At 43.3% G+C, this 16,827-nt stretch overlaps 2 protein-coding genes across 2 annotated transcripts; one reads left to right on the plus strand and one right to left on the minus strand.

Annotated features, from left to right (window-relative positions):
• Window positions 1-5,502: 5,502 nt before the first annotated feature.
• LOC127782769 (putative F-box/LRR-repeat protein 9) lies at window positions 5,503-6,551 on the minus strand. The gene has a single exon (XM_052310039.1). The coding sequence runs from the start codon at window positions 6,537-6,539 to the stop codon at window positions 5,709-5,711; it is 831 nt and encodes a 276-aa protein (XP_052165999.1). The 5' UTR covers window positions 6,540-6,551; the 3' UTR covers window positions 5,503-5,708.
• A 4,195-nt stretch (window positions 6,552-10,746) lies between these two features.
• LOC127781502 (nuclear transcription factor Y subunit A-4-like) lies at window positions 10,747-13,985 on the plus strand. Its single transcript, XM_052308463.1, has 5 exons — window positions 10,747-10,869; window positions 11,898-12,031; window positions 12,257-12,328; window positions 12,403-12,567; window positions 13,500-13,985. Exons 2-5 carry the CDS (start codon window positions 11,924-11,926, stop codon window positions 13,731-13,733), a joined length of 579 nt encoding a protein of 192 aa, XP_052164423.1. The 5' UTR covers window positions 10,747-10,869; window positions 11,898-11,923; the 3' UTR covers window positions 13,734-13,985.
• Window positions 13,986-16,827: the final 2,842 nt, after the last annotated feature.

Genomic DNA, 16,827 nt, shown 5'->3' on the forward strand with positions numbered 1-16,827 from the left:
GCTTTCAGAGAAGCATACAGCAATCACTACTGCCTTAAGGCAAGGGTTGTCGCAGATAAGTTGCATAGCACAGAGATAAAAGTTGCTAAGTACTGCCTTAGTTTAGATCGTGTTGGAGCATCTTGTAGTAGTCCAAGATTATGGCATCCTCATCATCACCTTCAATTAAATCTTCATCCTCGGGTATAAACCTCTCATAGTTGTCCATATCCTCATCCATGTAATCTCTATCCAAGTACTCATCACCATCGGACCAAAGGTAGCTTTGGAAAATCGACTTATACCTGATGGGGCTTTTGACCTGAAACTCATAGTCATCAAGTAAGTCATCAGGGAGCCTCAGTGTTCTGATCCTAGCACACTTGGCTTGCAAAGAAGCTTCCATCTTAATGTTAAAGCAATGGCGTATATCGAGAGACTCCAAGTCAGGGCAGTTGTCAAGGATAGCTGATATGCCTCTGTTGCTGAGATTGTTGCCGAAAAGCTGGAGCGATCATAGCTCACGCATTGTTGAAATTGCCAGGGCTTCCTGATCATTGCTGTGATCATCATCAAAACAGTAGAAGCGATCTTTACTCAGCCTGAAACGCTTCAAGTGTGGGCAAGCTTCCGCAGCGGCCACAATAGCCTCCCCAAAGATATTTGTGCAAAGTGAAAGCTCAAGCTTCTCAAGGTGCGGAAATCCTTTTATTGCCTCCACAAATCCTTCACTACACACGCTGTAGCAAGAGGTGAGGCAAAGGCTCCTAATGTATGGTAACCTGCAAACAGGGGATCTTTGATATTAGTAACAATTAAAGATGCAGTTCTTCATCTTATCACATGTGTTGTTTTTTGGTTAAGACTATGGTTTCCATGAGCATTCTGGGAAACATTGTACAAGGAGATAGTAGCACAAAGACACCAAACTTGATCAAAAGGGCAAGACAATCAATAATATATGTTAGTGGTTTTTGGGATACACATTTGTCATTTTCCATATCACGAAAAAACATGGAAACACGCAAGATGCAAGCAAATACTACTTCAAAAATAGGGTATATATCTTCCTTCTACCTCTTGAATGATATGAAATCAATTCCTTAAGAAAACAAAAGGAGAAATGACTTTGATAGGTCAAAAGTTCATCTGAAAATTACCAGTAACTTGAACCTCTACTTACTTTCATATTGTGTTTGATCTGCACATACAGATTGCAATTTAGGTCCTTATGCCGTAGAGTACTGTTGTTAATTAGTAATTACCTTAAACCTGAAGTGCAATTGATTTTTTTTTGAGTAACTGGCAGGAGTTCTACCTTAAATATATTAAGGAACCCAATAAGGTTGTTCCAAATTACTTACAAAACTAAATGAAAAACAACTAATAGAAGCTACTCGAGTTACATTAAATTGTAGTTCTAATTCTCGTCATAAGAGATCGGCAACTCGAACCACGTTATGTCCTGAATTACCATGTAGGCAGTCTGGACTACATCTGACATGAGCAATTTGATACTACAGACAAAAAAAAACACATTTGTAAAATGGAGCACTACATATGCTTTCCATTCTAAACAGAATCTAATGTAAGCCATAACCCATGAATCTCACCTTCTCACCTAAAAATGGCCGGCGAATACACAAAACTAATCATCAGGTGAGACTAATATTTTTCAGAAATTGACCACAAATAAGATTACCCCTGGTGACCTGGTGCATTTGGATCTCAATCGGCCATGTAAATTGGAGAAACTAAATGCGGTATCGCCAACGATTTCAGAAATAAAAAAAACAAAAATACATTTTTCTTGAGCATCAGAGGCAAAAATGTGCCCAAATATATATCTAGTATCTGAGAAATTGGGGTCATATTACCGCTTGCCAAGGTAGAGAAGGAACCCGTCGCACCCGACGCGGTCCGCCACGAACGGCTCGCGCCGCCGCCCCGCGCCGAGGCCGGCGGCGACACGGGCGACGGCGAGGCGGGCGGGCGGGCGCCCCTCCTCCTCCCCGCCTCGACGCCACAGCTCGGCCTCGTCGGCGACCGCGTGGCGCCAGGAGCGGCATACCTGGCCGGCGGCCCCGAGGATCTCGGCCTGGCCCAGGCGGCGGAGCACGGCCTGCATCGCGTCCCGCGGGAGCTCCCTCGCCCACGCCCGGGCGGCGCCCCCGAGGCTCTCGACGCTGCCCAGCCTGTACAGCACGGCCATCAGCGCGTCCCGCGGCAGGTCCGCCCAGTCCCTCGCCTCCGCCTCCGCCTCCGCCTCCGGCGGCGTCGGAGCTCCGCCGCGGAGGTCGCCGGAAGGGGAGGGGGAGCGCGGCATCTCGCCGAGTACGTGGGAGTTAGGGTTCGATCGCGGCGGAGGAAGAAGGAGCGGCTGAAATGTGAAGGTGTGGCTGACAGGTGGGCCCATGTAACTTCATTTTCGTTTATTGGATACACTGTGGCAGCTAATATTTATGACACGTCATATTTTTAAGGAAAAAACGCCATATTATTTATATTTGACAGAAAAGCCCTCTAATATCTTGTGTATTTTAGGCTGTTAAATCGATTTAATATTCAAACAAATCCCCCAACCTTAATCCTCTTCTCTTCTCTTCTCCTTTCCTTCCACTGCACGCCCACACCAACACAACACTCAATCCCACCTCCTCTGCCTTAGCACGTCATTGCTCGGCCTCATCGGCTGACCCGAAGGAATTCCGGAACTATATGGTCGGTGGATCACAGTGGTATATGGTGCACATGGGGTTGGCATCATCTGTCATTGGAGTGATACGGCAAACTTTACCGTTGCTTCATCTGGAGCATCCATACGTGATCAACAGCTGGATTCCATCTTGAGCAAATGTTGATTTGGATGTTACTAATCCACGCATCAACTACATGGAGGGGTTGGTATATCGTCTGTCTTTGGAGTGATACGACAAACTTTGCCGTTGCTTCATCTAGAGCATCCATACGATGACCAGCGGCTGGATACTATCTTGAGCAAATGTTGATTTGGATGTTACTAATTCACGCATCAACTACATGGAGAATCTAATCGGGTTTGTTAAAAATATGACATCATATTTTTCACTTAATTTCAGTCAATTTTCTCATTGTCTTTTTTGCATGGACACAACTGATGCATTTTATTGTTCGGAGTGTTGCATAGACAAAAGTGATGCATTTTATTGTTTGGAGTAGACTACGAAACACTGCAATTAACTGTGAGTACGTTCATTTTGCTCGCAGGTGCTACATCAATCATCTGACAAAGCCACACTTGGGCAACAAAACTTGGGCACATCAAGCTTCGCAGGATCCTACTTTGGATTATAATCCGAAGCTGATTTCAAATTCTAGAGTTTGAAAGATCCATCAGCATTGGCGACATTGTAACTGGGATTTTACAGACTGGGAAGCGGAAATTGGCGACATTCAGCGATCACTTTCATCTTCATTGGTACATCGACACCAACACCAATAAGGATAAAAAAAGACGTGAATATTAGGGAATGACCTAATATCAAATAATTAGAAGATGTGAGGCTTCGAATCTAGGTCGTCTAACTCACCACCTTGTGGAGCTAGCTAGAAGATTTCTAGACGTTTCTCCCAATAAGGATCAAATTACCATCATACTCATTTTCTTCAGGTGGTGATTGTTACACATATCAAACATCTGATGTTCAACAATATTATAATATATTAGAATCACCGTTGCTATAGAAGATTTTTTTTAAACGACTCGCACGAGACGGTGCGAAGTTCTATTGATAGAGCAGGAAAAAATTACAAGATTACAACCATGTAGGGTCGTAACCAGGAAAAAAGAAAAATTATACCGCCACCCACACACTGATAGCGCCAACACACAACCCGAGAGAAGACTAGCACCGGACCGGCCGCCGCTAAACGTAACCGACTGCCACTAGACCAACAAGCTATAGAAGATTTGCTCTACATGGTACATATATTCGACCCAAATGTTATGGCGAGTCAAATAACGGAAAATCTGGAATCCACCACGGTATCTCGTCAAGTTCTACTCAACCTCAACCGTGTGTCTCCAATTCGGAAACTCTCGTCCCCATCAGTACAGTCACGAGGAAGCTTCAGCGCCTTGATTCTGGCGCACTTAGCTCGTAGCTAGGGCGGCATCCATGTCGACATTGTAGCAACGCCGAATGTCAAGATGATCCAGATGCATGGGGGCAATTATCGAGGATGGCCGTCAGTCCAACATTGGTGAGCTTGCTGCCAAAGAGCTAAGGAAGCGTATAATTCGCACATTGTTGCAATCCCTAGGGCTTCTTCATCCTTCTTGTATTCATCACCATCTGCAACGTGTGGTTGAAGCGGGGATAGATCACTCGGAAGCGCTTCAGGGCCGAGCAAGCTTTGGCCACTACCTCATACTAGGTTTTTCCAAAAACATTATTGCAAAATGAAAGCTCAAGCTCCTCCAACATGGGGAACTTCTTAATTGCCTCCATCAGTCCTATATTTGTGACGCCACGGAAGTGGATTTTGATCCCTCGAGGGGATATCCCCTCGTTGTTTGCATGTCACTCAAATAGTTATGAAAAAAATTAAGAAGATATAGTAAAATGTGATATATCACTTCACAAACATTCAAGTTCAAATTCAACTTCTACATCTCGTAACGAAAAAAACAAATTTGACTGTGAATATACATTAACTAATTGTAGTTTAATTTTTTTTCGTTGCGAGATGTAGAAGTTGAATTTGAACTTGCATGTTTGTTAAGTGATATGTTACATGTTAATAAATCTTCTCAAATTATTTCATTTTTTTTATAATCACTAGAAAAATTGCCCGTGCGTTGCAACGGGTAAAAGCTATTTTAATTTTATTATTTTTATACTGTTTAGCTATGGTAAAATTCGCTGGGAATTCACTTGGATATTTTTTTAGAAAATCATGAGCTGCAATTAGGAGTCAGTATTTTACCTCAAGTTAGCATGCGAGTTTTTTCTAGAAAGTTTTCTTATACAACTCCTTTTGTATTTCCGAAAGCAAACGAACTTGAAATCCAACTCAAACATGAATCTGTATTTCCAAAAGCGAACGAACTTAAAAATTGACTCAAATATGGATGACGTACCAAAATACCAGAAAAACATCTTTAATTTTTATAATAATAGAGATTTAAGTGACATGCAAACAACGATGGGACATCCCTCGAGGGATCAAAATAGTTTCCCGTGACACCACTGCAAGATATGAGGCGAAGGCTCTTCAGAAATGACGCCCTGCCAACAGACAGCTTGGATTGATGAAAAAAGAAAGAAAGGGAACATTTCTACCAAATTCAGAAGGTTAGGGAATACTAGATATCTTAAACGTGCTACAAAAACCATCAATAAGCCCATCCTGGAAGTGGATGCAAAATTGCGACAGTATCTTGGGGTTCACATAAGATAGTGCCAATAACTTTAATTTGGACATTTGTCAATGGAATTAATTTCTTGGATTTTCTCATAGTTTAATGCATGGTAACGGAGAAGTGCAGCAGGTCGATCATACCACATCCTTGCAGTTAAAACGAGAAAACATATAGAAGAATGAAATTAAAATTATGAAATAGTGCAGGCTAAATCCAACCAAACAAAATTTGTAACTTCTCTGACATTGAAACAATGAAAAATAAACACCTCCCAATCGATCGAAATCAGCTTTTAGCGGCTGCTACCTTCCAAATCCACTATCCATCAATCATCGTCTAATTGTTCATCATCATCTTCATCGTCGTGTTCATCTGCGTACCTTTGAGCATACCGCATGCAGCATCCGCAGCAGCCATTGACCGGCGGCAGCCGGAGATGCCGAATCCTCTCCTCGCACCTCTCGCGCACCCTGCGGCTCATCACGCTGTCGGTGGCGCAGCCGCCGGCGTCGAGCACCTGGAGGGCGGGGCAGTGGCCCAGGAGCGCGCGCATCACCCGCGTGGTCGCCGGGAAGACGCCGCCGCCCGACAGCTCCAGCCGCTCCAGCAGCGGGAGCCTCCGGATCACGCCGGCGACGAGCTCCTCCTCCTCGCGCACGTAGATCCGCGACGTGACGCGGATGGCCCTCAGGGAGGGCGATCTGCCGGCGAGGTAGGCGAGGAGGCCCATGTCGGCGCGGCCGCGGAAGGACTCGCAACGGCCCGCGCTGCGGTCGACGGCGGCGCGCGCCATCCCGCGCCACCCCGGCGGGCCGACTACTCCTCCTCCCCCGGCCGCGCCCTCGTCGTCGTCGTCGGTGAAGAGCTGGATGCGCCGCCACAGCGCGGGCTCGGAGACGGCGACCCGCCGCCACGCCGCGCACACCTGCCCCGCGCCGCGGAGGACGTCGGCGTGAGGGGTCCGGCTGAAGATGGCCAGCAGGACATCGCCGGGCGGCGAAGACCAGTCCCTCCACTCCGGCGAGGCCGCCGGAGGCGGAGGAGAACGCTTGCGTCTGCGGTGACGACGTTGACGGCGACGGCGACGGCGAGAGGACGACGGCGGCGGAATGGTTGGATTGGTTAGGGCTTCGTCTCTCCGCTTCCTTTTTCCCATCTGGTATTCTGGTTGCAGGGTATTTTTTTGGATTATGGACTAATTAACTACTATAGGGATTATCTTAAAAGAGCTTTTGTTTAGGTCCAAACAATGGGCACCCTCTATTAATTAGAAATAAATATTCAGGTCCATTTATTTGTCTCCTACTCCCTCTGTTTTTTAATAAATGACACCGTTCACTTTTTCTCGCATGTTTGACCATTCGTCTTATTTAAAAATTTTATGCAAATGTATAAGATATAAATCACACTTAAAGTACTATGAGTGATAAAACAACTCATAACAAAATAAATTATAATTACGTAAATTTTTTGAATAAGACGAATGGTCAAACATGTGAGAAAAAGTCAACGGCGTCATCTATTAAAAAACGGAGGTAGTATTTAACATCTGGAATCGATGTAAGCCCAGCCCATTGGTTGCCACCATGATACGGTGGATCACTATGAGCCTGTTTGAGGAGCTTAAGATTCTGAGAAGTAGCTGGTTGGTAGCTGGTTTTTGAGAATCTGGAAAAGCTGGGTTTCCCAGCTTCTGACTTTTACTTTATTTAGCTAGCCTTTGAGAATATGGAAAAGCTTGTTTTTCCAGCTTCTGACTTCTACTTCATTTTCTGGATTCTACAATTACATCTTCTCAGAATCTGAACCAAAAGTTGGACTATTTGGGGGAGCTTCTGATTCTGGGAGAAGCTGCAGCAGCTGGAAGCTCCCCAAACAGGGCCTATAATTCTCGAGAATCCTCCTTATCGGGTGCCGGATTGGGGAGAAAAAAATCAGACGCCACGCCTCCGCGTGCCCCACCACGTGCGCCCGTTGAAACAGCCGCCCAGATATAACGGACATGTCCTATTAAGGAGGATCCGTTTTATTTTTTTTCCACCAACAATGTTTCAGCTAGTGTACTCGTGATGTTTCACTATGTATGGATCAAAATGTTGCAGTGGATTTTCGATATTGTTTAATAATTTCATCTTGATGGACACGTGGTTTGTTGATGTACACGGGGTTTAAGTATTGCAATAGCTTTAAATCGTTTGTTGCATACATTGAAACAAATTATTTCATCTAGCGATATGAGTATCTAACCGTGTTTCACTTTTTCTAATAATTAAATCATTGTTTTTATATAGGGTGAAACAACGCCTATTTTTTTAAACCGTTGTTTCATATGTTGTAGCAAAATGTTCATGAGATGATTTGGTTGTGTTTCAGCTTTTTAAAATATTGAAACATTTTCAATTTACTTGGTGAAACAACGCCCGATTTTAAAAAAAATTGGGCGCACAACTTGTAGGCGCGTCCTATAATTCCCACAGAAAAAAATTCATGGGTATGGAAAAAAATTCATGGGTATAAGAAGCATTTTTATTTGTATGTCATCCAGGGATAAAGGCAGGATTTCACTAAGAGTAGAGCTGTGTTTCAAAATTTTCACTGAAATCTTATCTTAACTACTTAAAAAAATCCGTAATTTTCCGATCGCTGCCCATGCGCTTTCGTCCGTCGTGCGAATGTTTGCTTTGCTCACGATGCCCTCCACCATCTGCACTTCCTTTGGCCGTCTCTCCCAGAGAAACCAACTGAATCGGATGCACAAGAGGAAAAGACAACAAAGATGGAAATGTGAACACATGATGAAATCTAACCCAAATTTCCTCCCCAAAACACAATCATGAGAACAAGTTGGGTCTAAAAAGACAACTTTTATGGTAAGACAATTCGAGAAGAAAACAAAGAGAAATCGAGTCTGAGAGAAGAGAAAATCAAATATACACTCGATCCGGCTATGGGGAAAATCATCGTTGTCTTCAGCTAAGGTGGAGGCCAGCAAGTAGTGGTCGCGCTCAATCCATGTCACCAGCGCCCAATCTAGGCTTGATCCACGTCACCGGCCCTAGATCCGTGTCATCAGATGGAAGAGGAGGAGAGCAGGGGCGCCAGCTAGGGAGGAGGAGATGAGAACCCTAGGCGAACTATCGCCCAGGTCAGCGCCAGGTTCATCAAGCTTGCCGTCCGGCAAGAGTGGGGGCACCAGCCAGGAGAGTATGAGAGGACGGACCCCGGCGAGCTCTCGCATTGTCGTCATCGAGCTCATCGTCCGACGAGAGGAGTGGTCGTGGTGATGGAGGCAGATGGCAAGGGGAGAGGCGAGCGCTGGCACTGACCCTAGGACACCACCGCCATGGACCCTCCGCCGACGGTTCATGCCGTGTGTCTGCTAAGGTATCGATCTGGACACCGCCGCTTGGGGAGAGAGGTTACCGAAGAAGGTGACAAGCAGAGACGGGTCATCTCGTGGGATGGTCTTGGAGACTTGGGTGAGTTGTGGATTGAGTTGAAGAGAGATGAGGAGAGAAAGAGAGACTGAGAAACAAGGAGGAGTTAACAAAGAAACATATACAGATAGAGAGGGGGGGAGGGGGGGAGAACAAGAGGTAGGGGAAAAGGGAAGGGATGGTGGTCGACAGCTTATGCACATGTGCCTCCCGGCTATTTTATCGTTTTGAATTTATTGAGACAAAAACATTGATTCTTAACCTAAATATAGGATGAGATAAAAATATCATCAATTCGAAAAAAATAAAGTTTCAAAAAAAATGCAAAAATAATTAATGACATGCCAATTAAGCTTACATACTCAAAAAATACCATTTTTTCGTTCATCACACAAAATCTTTGATATTGTCCGATCCGTTGCACGAAAAAATATCGATTCTTTGATATCATCCGATCCGTTGCACGTGCGCACAGCGCGTCTCCCACCGCCGCCGGGCCAAACCCTCGTGCTGCCGCCACGTTGATTCATCTCCCAGTGTGTTTTCTTCTCCAATTGATTGCACAAAATTGATTCCCCACTCCTCCATCATTATTTTCCTCATGATTTTCTCTTTCAATTTAGCTTTAATTCACTGCGTGGCTACTCTACGAGCTTCCCGGCCGTTTTTATCCAGAGTTTTGAGGGTTTGCTTCGATTTTGGGTAGTGGAAAGAAGAGATTGAGTTCATCAAGAGCCCTCAACCAATTTTGGAAGATCGAGAAAGATTCAGTTGGATTTGATGGCGAGAATAGGCTCTAGCATACAGTCATGGGATTATCTTTCCCAGGTTGAAGAGGGTGGCTTTGTGAATTGGGCCCTGTGGCTCCAATTGTGGGCTAGGTCGAAGAGAGGTAGCGGATTAGGCTGGGGTTGAAATGGAAGAAAAGAATGAGTTTTCGGCCGAAAGAAAAAATTTCATCAACTTTTTCAATTATAATATATAGCAATCATAATATTTCAATCTATTAGTCAGACCCTAATATATGTTGTATTACTTAAAAACGTTTAGTACATGTTGCAACACATGAGCATTTTTTTTTCTATTTCTATCTAAGGTAGTGTTTGAATCTTATGAAGATGAAGATGAAGATAAAGATTAAGTGTTTCACGCAAAATAAGGTGATAATAACGTGTGATTAATTAAGTTTTAATTATTACAAACTTGAAAAATGGATTAATCTCATATTTTAGAACAACTTTCATATGGAAAGTTTTTACACGAATCATACCGTTTAGCAGTTTGAAAAGCGTGCCACTTTTATCCAAAAGTTTATCCAGTTTTTGTTGAAGAAAATATAATAGGGCCTAAAATTTGGTTTTTTTATTGATATTTTCTACCGTGTGTGGAAGTAAGGGCCTATTTGGTACAGCTCCAACTCCTCAATTTAGCTCCAGGAGTTGGGTCTGGAGTGGAGTTGTGGAGCTGTCTAAACCCAGCTCCACAACTCTAGTTCATTTTGTGAGAGAGCTCCACCCAGCTCCACTCCCAGTTTTGGTGGAGCTGAAACTGTTTGGCTGGGCTCCAGCTCCAGGAGGGGTGGAGCTGGAGTTAGAGCTGTACCAAACAGGCACTAAGTCTAAGCTACCCCATCTAAGACAATAATATTGTTACTGCTAAATGTTAAAAATCCTATATTGTCGGGCCAACAATAGATGTTTTGGCAATATTATTGATATGATACGACGAAAATTGATCCTTCAAAGCAAACTAAGTCATAATATATTTTTCTTCGAGGTCCTTTTCTCTCCCTATTTCTCAGGGATCATTCTGTAATTTCTCTATGTGTGGAGGTCCTTTCTGTAAGATACCTCATCTTCCAAACTGACGGCGTCATCGCTGTCAAACGGAGACCGTCAATTTCGAACCGGGCGGGATCGAGAAGATTCCAGAACCAGAAGCGCATCCGCCTCAAACACGACAAACCCCCCCTACCCTGTTCATCTTCGAGAGATTCCTCCCAATCCCGAGCAGAATCCCCCGCCCCGGCGAATCCGCGCGGCGCTCGAGGTAATCCAATCCTTCCTCTTCCTCCCCCACCCCCCCCCCCCATCGCCGCGTCGGCTCGCCGGACGAACGGTGGGTTCTCCATGGTGTCGGCTTTCTTTGTGGGCTCTGCCGATTTCCGCGTTCCTGAGGCCGCGTAGAATCTGCATAGGAGTTGTTTGGGTAGATTCAGTTGGCGGAATCCCCCGCGGTGTGTGGAGTGGAGGTGGATTAGCTTGGCTCGGTTCGGTCCCATGCGTCATGATATGCTGAGCCGCCTGTTTGGAGCATTTCTTTTTGTGGTGTGGCTACCCAGCTGTATAATAAACATGGCGAGTAGGATTACTTTCTGTATGGTCAATATAGCCATTCCATTTAGGGATTTCTGACCTCCTGCAGTTGTCGGTGGCACTGGTGGTACCTTGATAGAGACTAGAGTGAATGCCTTCTTCTTTGTTCTGTTTCATTGTTTGCTGCATCCTGATGCAAATTAACTCGGCCTGTAAACTGTAAAGGTTGTGTTAAGATGGGATTTAGTGCGCCGCGGCAGTTTGATGATGAATTAGGGCCTTAGCGGGTTCTTTGGTTAGTTGAATGTTAATCCAGGGTGAAGAGCGAAGAAGAACAAGTAGCTCATTAAGCTGTAATTCGTGGTATTCATGGAAAGTTGAAACGAGATGTATTTCGTTTGTAATTGATTTCCACAGCTTATCTGTTTAAAGAAAGACATTGAGGTGTGTTTGTTGTTCAAGTAGTGGAACCACGTATGGAGTTTTCTGGAATGGGAAAAATCCTAATGGAGCAATACTGTGTGGAGGTCGAGTATTTACTGATACTTGTCACAAAATAATTTAGTTATTAGCTCTCTTTTATGAAAGGTAGAAGAATGGTCGTGAATAACTGGGAATGCTTGAGGAGGATCTGTTTGTCTGTCGTGTACTTTTGTGCACTTTGGGGCTGACTACAGTTTTGTTTGTAGCTTTGCACAAGGTATTAGATGTGATGCCTTTGTCACTCGCTGAAATACTGAATTATTTTCCCTTTGCTGACAGTGAATTTGACTAGCTAGTAGCCACGCATGAAGCCAGATGGTGAAACTCAGCTTCGTCCTACAGCTGCTGGACATCCAGATCCTGGTTTGGGCACATCATCTGCGGAATACGTGGCCCCCGTAGGACCAGCTACAGTATGATCTGTTCTCTTTCTTGCTTTAGAAACATGACGGCTACCTAGGATCCTTTTCTGCTCGAAGTTCTGATGGTAAAATTTGACTACAATTTGATCGAGAAATAAAAGAATACATTATTATATGACTAATTTCTTACCGGTTACTATCAATACCTGGTTCTTTTACCAATCTTCTCTTATACTGCTCAGGTTCAGGCCTAATAAATAGTTATTTCTTTTTCAGGCTCCAGTAGCTTACCCATATATTGGTACCTATTATGGAGGCATTTATGGTGCTTATAGTGGACAACCTCTGGTAATTTACATTACCGATATAGTCAGATATCAGATTTACTATAGCAGCTGATTTTTGTTATCTGCTTTCTTTAGGTTAACGCTGCTTTAATGGCAATGCCTCCGCATTCTGTGCCCTTGGTGACTGATGCTGTTGTAGAGCCCATATATGTCAATGCAAGGCAGTATCATGGTATATTAAGGCGGCGCCAATCTCGTGCAAAAGCTGAATCAGAAAATAAGGCCAACAAAATCCGCAAGGTATTTCCTAAACATTACACTTGCTTGAGCCATAGCTTTTCAAGCTATTTATCAGACGGGGTGAAACTGCCTTGGCACCTCTTCAATATTGTTGTTGAAGATTGACCCATGCCACCAAAACAGGCCATATCAAAATTTCAAGAAATGAATGGGAAAATGAAAATTAATCTGTTTGCTCCAAGTTCAGCATGGTTGTGACAACTTATTGGGTTTTTACAGTTTCCCTTTTGTTTGTGAATTGTTTTTTTTTTTCTGATTGATACATCCATTGATCTCATTAGATGAATATATGTGTTCATATGTGTTTGGAATTTCATTTCTTGCTTCCCACCTTTTTCACTGCTGCAATTATGGATTTGCAACGCCTTAGTCTATAATCCCACATATCAATCAATTAAGGGGAAAATCCCTCACTTATTTGATCTTCTATAGTTGTTTTGACTGCAAAACATAGATTGTATCAGATTTTAGCAAGGTTTAAGGGGGCAATATATCTACCCTGTTATTTCCATCTCCTTGAGAATATCTTTCATCTCTATTCAAGTTTATATCAAAACTGACTGTGCTAACTAATTTAAACAGAACACCATTAAATGATATAGTCAGTCTGTGACAATCTTAATTTAGACGATATGGCTAATCCAATAGCTTTGTCGTAAGTCGCGTTTTTCCTTTATATTGATAACTACAGACCGATAGAAGCAATTTATGGTTAATCTTTTTAATAAGGTGCTCAAGTAATGTTCTCCTCACTAAACTTAATATATTTTCACACTTGAACACGTAGAGAACTAAGGGGGAAAAAAATGATATGCTCCTTGTTCTAAATGCTTTATCATGTTTAATGGGCACTAGTTTCTGTTCATATTGAAACTCAGTTGTGTTATTTGTTTCTCATTTCTTTGGTACCTTTTGGTTTGTTCCTTCTTCAGCCTTACCTACATGAGTCCCGCCATCTACATGCTTTGAAAAGGGCAAGGGGGTCCGGTGGTCGATTTCTCAACTCTAAGGCCGTGGAGGGGAAGCAAGACACTAAATCTGTAGATAAAAAGGATGGAGCTGTGCCATCTGAGAAGAGAGACAACAAGTTGGCAAATAACATTATCAAATTGGAGAACTCGAGCCCAACAACACAACCAGGTGCAGTTGCGTCCGATGTTGTATGATGCAAATTTAGCCAATCCCTCCCTAATCCAACCAATTGCCAGAATCAATCGAATTGTGTGCTTGCTTTCTGTTCGTGACAGTTTAAGTCTGTACATAGCTGTTAGTTTTGATGATTGGATAAATCCATGATAGTATAGTGAACATGTTGTGGGAGCAGTTCAGTGCTAGGGTTTGTTGCTGAGTGTAGATTATGAACCTTGTGTCACTGTTATGTTTTGGTTTTGTTAATGAATGGTAGCTTACAATGGGAACTTTTGTGAATTTGAGGTTGAACGATAGTTCCTTGGAAATACCATGAGAATCAACTTGTTTGCAAAACGGTTTGTTCATTCCCAAATTCGCTGAGGACTTGCTTGGATAAAAATGTGTCACTGTTGTTCGGTGTGATTGCTAACCGTATATGATAAAAATTTCATGCGCTTAAAAGAAGCAAGAAAACGTCTGGAGCAATTCAGCAATATCTGTGTGCTTAGCTGACCTACGTGAGCATACTTGGTGCACGTTATGAACTTTTTACTCTTCGCCGTGGCGAAATCTACTCCTGAAAGCAATGGCAAATACAGAACAGAAGTTATCCTAGGTCCTACGAATCTCATGACACATCTAATACTGTAGTTTTCTAGCAATATTCTAATTAACTAACATATTTGCCCGTGCATTACCACGGAATCAAAGGACAGATTGGGGATTAGAGATTGATAGTGTTTTAATTAGGGACCACAAAATTTTCACCGATATTGTGGGGCCCACACATTAGTGATAGCGGTTAAGGTGGCAGATTCACTATCACCACCACTACCAACATTTAGACTAGTGTAGGCATGAGCTAAAGCAACTACTGAAAAGATTAAAATTCTACCCAATGTCATGTGCACCGGCTATCGAGGGTAGAACAACATAAGATCATCCCTAGTTGAAGGTTCAGCAAATATGAGGCAACCATATCTCTATTCATCTGGCTCTCCAATTGCGACCAAGGGCAAAGACAGGAGAGAGAGAGTGAGAGAACATAGGGTTGCGGTGTTGGTATGTATCAATTTGGTGTGGAAAGGGATGGAGCTTCTAGAAGTTGTGCACAATAGCAGAGGTGGTTTCCTGCACGGCTTTGATGGTGGTCGTGGGGAGGTGGACTCAATGTTCCTTCTCTTTGCGTACTATGATGTTCTGATGGGAGAATATCAGCACTCGAAAATAGGTAGTGTGTGTGGATTGGAGGCAAGTATATGGAGATTGTGGCTGACCACATTGGGAAGGGTGGCAGTTGCCTCGGAAGGAGAGAGGCAACATCGGCTAGATGAAGGGGATGGAACTAATGAATGAACCCTACTCGCTAGTGGTAAAGTGTGGTTGGGTTGTCGAATGAGTATGTACAAGGGAGAGGAGAGGTGGGCCTTGATTCAGACTAATAGAGAAGAGGACTTATATGTCCTTTTCTTTTAGCAAATAATCATAAATGTTCTATAGTCTATTGTGCTATGGAAATTTAAGGAAATACTAAAGTTATTTAAAGCATTGAGAGATTTTATTAAAAATATATCCAGCACAACTTCTTGATAAAATTGTATTCCATGGTTCTATTTTCTTGTAGAATTGTCTTTAACTGTATTTTAAACTTCTTAAGAAAAAGCATGGCACGAATGCTAGAAACTGCATTTTAAAATGATTTATTAAATCTCAAAAGTTTCAAATAACCATGGCACGTAAGCTGCAAAATGAACCGAATTTTGCCTGACTGGGAGTGTCAGATCAAAGACGATTGATGATCGCTAAACTTGAAGAACTCAATTTCAACTTAGTGAACTAGAACTACTCTCTTCCATCTGTTGGGATACGCGTAGACTACGATAGCATAAATCAAAATTTTCTATCCCGTAAATCAGGAACCATGCAAGTATTAGATCATAGATTGTTACCACTCGACGCGCTGCGCAGCGGAAGAAGACGCTGAGAAGTCGAAAGAACTCTCGCGAAGTAGCGCGCGTCGATGTAGAGGAAGTAGTCGATCGCACCGGCTCGACCTTCTCCTCCTCGTGCGTTCTCCTCGCCGTACTCCCACGCCGATCAGCACCGCAAACCAGCGGCTCCTCTACCAATATCCACACGTACAAGGACGGAACGCCACGCGCAGATGTGCTAGCACCCGCACGCGGCTAGGGTTTTGCTCGGGGAGGGAAGTGGCAGCTAGGGTTTCTCACGTGATGCAATCACTTCCGCCGGTCACACCCCTCACGAATATATAGGATCCATCACTCGGGCCTTCAAGGCCCGTAGGACTCCTATTCAGATCCCTATCTAAATTAAGCTCATATTGGATCTCCATCCAATCCCCTTATTCTGGCCCATTAAGCGTGCGACCTTGTAGGTTCATATATACTCGGCTGTAACCCGAAAACTCCTTTTCGGTCCACGCGTCAACAGCGGCCCCTAGCAGAACGTATTGACCCACCGGGCATACATAAAGATCATATCGGCTGAACCTCTAGTGTATACTTGTATGAACCCCTTTGCCTCACAATATCGATTAAGCTCAAGGCTAGATATATGCCATCCTCTAATAGCTCAATCATTCACTCAAACCTGTTGATAGATTATATAACTTGTGATTGACTCCTTAATCACCTTTGGTATGGCCATGCACTTCCATAATCTACAACATCGAGGGGCCCAGAGATATCTCTCCATAGGAGGGGCAAATCCCATCTTGATTATTCATATCCCACTACATGTTTCATAGCATACCCGAAAACTATTTTTATAGCTACCCATTTACGGAGTAGCGTTTAGCAGTCCCTAAGTAAGCTACTACACATGTTGAGAACCATGATAATCTCAAGTCTAAGGATTCAACACCAACACTAAATGAGATCACTGATGACACAACACATATGGCCACTACAAGAGGGTTGAGCTATCGCCACCAATTTATTACAACGAAAAATAATTCATGGCAATATATTATACTATTGCAATGATATTTTTTCTGTGGCAAATAACTATATTTTGTTGCAACGATTTACAATTGTTGTTTTATTCAGTATTTTTGTTGCAATAGGAAATGAGCTATCGCCAAAAAAAAACATTACTATTGCAAAA

The sequence above is a fragment of the Oryza glaberrima genome, chromosome 8 (assembly GCF_000147395.1).
Source record: "Oryza glaberrima chromosome 8, OglaRS2, whole genome shotgun sequence".
NCBI classification, from domain to species: Eukaryota; Viridiplantae; Streptophyta; class Magnoliopsida; order Poales; family Poaceae; genus Oryza; species Oryza glaberrima.